A 2,741-nucleotide genomic window follows, 5' to 3' on the forward strand; every position below is an offset into this window, starting at 1 on the left:
GGCAGCAGCACAAGGACTGATACATACGACAGGGCCGACATCACCGGTGCGACCACGGGGGCCAGGGGGACCGATGGGACCAGGCAGCCCATTGAGACCATCTTTGCCAGCAGCACCAGCAGAGCCAGGAGGACCCTGTGGGAGAGAGAAGGGGTGAGCGTGGCCATCGTCCCCACAAGGAACCTGGTGACAGTAGGCACTTTCTCCATGGGATGCTCCAGTGGAGACTGTGGCTCAGCTGAGGACTTACCCTTGGGCCAGCGGGACCAGAAGCACCAGAAGGACCTTGTTCACCAGGAGAGCCCTGTGCAAAGCAAGGAACAAGAAAAGGTGTTACGGGCATCTCGCTTTGGTTCCAGGATGTGTGGCAGCACCCAGGGCCACCATGACCCACCCCATGGGACTTACAGGAGGACCAGGTGGGCCCTGGAGACCAGAGAAGCCTCTATGACCCTTCATGCCTCTGTCACCCTGTTCACCGGTTTCACCTTTGTCACCACGGGGACCTTGTGGACCCTGGAGGAGGAGAAGGAAGATGTGTTGAGCAGGGTCCAGGCCACCCGCTGCCCCCATGCACGCAGGGACACAGAAGCACCAAGGAGGATGGAGGCTAACATCAACTTACAGCAGGGCCACGAGCACCAGCAGGACCAGGGGGGCCAGCGGGACCTTGAGGACCCTGGGACAGGAGAGAAGGGGACAGGTTAGAGCATCCTCCACCTTCTGCTGGCAGCATCACCCAGAGCAGGGTGGTGGGACGCTGCATTCCCGGGAAGCTCTGTCCAGCACCGGGAGCAGATCCCAGGGCCAGACTTGAGTCCACAGTGGGTCTGCAGGGTCAGCCCTTGCTCCACAGCTTGCCTGAGCCCAGGGTGACCCCTGGGCTGGGAAGGGGTTGAGGGGAGCGCAGGGCAGAGCATCACTTACAGTCTCACCGCGATCTCCATGCTTGCCAGCAGGACCAACGGGGCCAGGGGCACCAGGGGCACCGGGAGCACCAGGGGGGCCGGCAGGGCCAGTCTCTCCACGATCACCCTGTGAGGAGGAGGAGGAAGAGGAAGAGGAGAAGGAGAGGTCAGTGTGAACCAGCACAGCCCCATCACCCATTCCCATGGCTGCCCACTCACCTTGGGACCAGCAGCACCATCACGACCAGGGGCACCTTCAGCACCAGGAGCACCCTACGGAGGAGCAGAGACCCCTCATGAGGGCAGGACGGGGCTAACAGGGGCCTGAGCGTCACCGCATTCATAGTGCCACAAGTCGGCAAGTCCTCAGCGAGGGCAGCAAGCCCAATGCTGACTGGGGGGGTGTCCATGTCCCCCAACACCAACGGTTGCCCACAGCCACTCACCTCACGTCCAGCTTCACCGGGGGGTCCAGCCAGGCCAGGGGGGCCCATGGGGCCGGGAGGACCGCGCTCACCAGGAGAACCAGAGGGACCTTGTTTGCCAGGTTCGCCCTGCGGAGGGGAGAGGACAGGGGGGAGGTCAAACACTGTCAAGCATCTTCCATGGGTTGGTAGGATCCCAGGGGGTTCCAGCATCAAAGAGCCCCCCAGGTACTCACCGAGGGGCCGGGCAGCCCAGGGAAGCCTCTCTCGCCTCTCTGTCCAGGGAGACCAACGACACCACGCTGACCGGCGATACCTTGGGGTCCGGGAGTGCCGGGAGCACCCTGGGGGGACAAACAGCTCCTCAGGGTGCTGCAGCAGTGGGGACCACCCTCCTCATGGAGAGCATGGCCAAGGGGTGTGGAGGGAGTGAGATGCCCCCCATTGGATGGGAGATGCCAGCATCCTTGGCTCCACATCAGGGATGACTTACGATGGGTCCATCAGCACCAGGGGAGCCCTTCTCGCCAGGGGGCCCAGGGGGGCCGGCAGGGCCAGGCTCACCAGGGCGGCCAGCAGGGCCAGTTTCACCACGGGGTCCTTTGCCACCTTCCTTCCCGCTGGGGCCAGGGGGGCCAGGGAGACCAATGTTCCCCTGAACACGGAGGCAATGCCGTCAGACCCAGCTGAAGCACAGGCAGGAGCATCCCAGCACCAACTGGGAAAGGGCAGGGATGGGTGCCCAGCACCAGCACCCTCCCGGCACCTACTTCTCACCCCACTGGGGTACTCACAGAGGGGCCGGGGGGACCGACTCTTCCAGCAGCACCAGGAAAACCAGTAGCACCCTGGAAGGGGGAAAAGGTGGAGTTAGCAGGGTCCTGGTCCAGGCATCACCTGACCCACCAGGAGAGCGGTGCCAGGGCACACCGCAGGAAGCCCTGGGGCTGATGGCCAGGAGGGAAGCATCCATCCCGGGGGGGCCGGGGGGCTGATTTGGTGGGGGGATAAAGGTAAACTATGGCCTTCCCCTCTGCTCCAGCCCTCCCAGGATGAAGCCTCCCCAGGTCAATGTTGTCCCCCCAGAAGGGTTTGGGATGCAGGGCTGCAAGTGCTGCAGCTTCCCTCTGCCCCATGAGTTGGGGGTGGAGTGAGGCACAGGGGGGTGTTAAACCACCTCAGGGGTGCTCATGCCTGGGGGATGTCCCCAAAACAGCCCTCTCCCACACCCGGACTGGTACTTACAGGGGGTCCAGCACTACCGCGAGCACCTTTGGGACCAGGAGCACCAACAGCACCCTGTGGAGAAGGAAGAAGAGGAGGAGAAGGGTGAGCTGCGCTGTGGGGCTGGACCCTGAGGGGGTTTGGGGTGGGGGTTACTTACGGCGGGGGCAGGAGGGCCAGTGGG

General features: G+C 63.8%; 1 protein-coding gene across 1 annotated transcript in view; it reads right to left on the reverse strand.

The window, feature by feature from the left end:
- The window catches only part of LOC104409648 (collagen alpha-1(I) chain-like), a gene marked incomplete at its 5' end in the record, with an annotated part of 12,597 nt that overhangs the window by 1,573 nt on the left and 8,283 nt on the right, over nucleotides 1-2,741 (reverse strand). The window contains 11 exon segments of the mRNA XM_010019576.1: nucleotides 28-135; nucleotides 251-304; nucleotides 409-516; nucleotides 626-679; nucleotides 928-1,035; nucleotides 1,128-1,181; nucleotides 1,355-1,462; nucleotides 1,570-1,677; nucleotides 1,827-1,988; nucleotides 2,128-2,181; nucleotides 2,579-2,632. Coding sequence (XP_010017878.1) covers nucleotides 28-135; nucleotides 251-304; nucleotides 409-516; nucleotides 626-679; nucleotides 928-1,035; nucleotides 1,128-1,181; nucleotides 1,355-1,462; nucleotides 1,570-1,677; nucleotides 1,827-1,988; nucleotides 2,128-2,181; nucleotides 2,579-2,632 — 972 coding nt within the window.

Source organism: Nestor notabilis, unplaced genomic scaffold (assembly GCF_000696875.1).
Source record: "Nestor notabilis isolate BGI_N333 unplaced genomic scaffold, ASM69687v1 scaffold16458, whole genome shotgun sequence".
NCBI classification, from domain to species: domain Eukaryota; kingdom Metazoa; phylum Chordata; class Aves; order Psittaciformes; family Psittacidae; genus Nestor; species Nestor notabilis.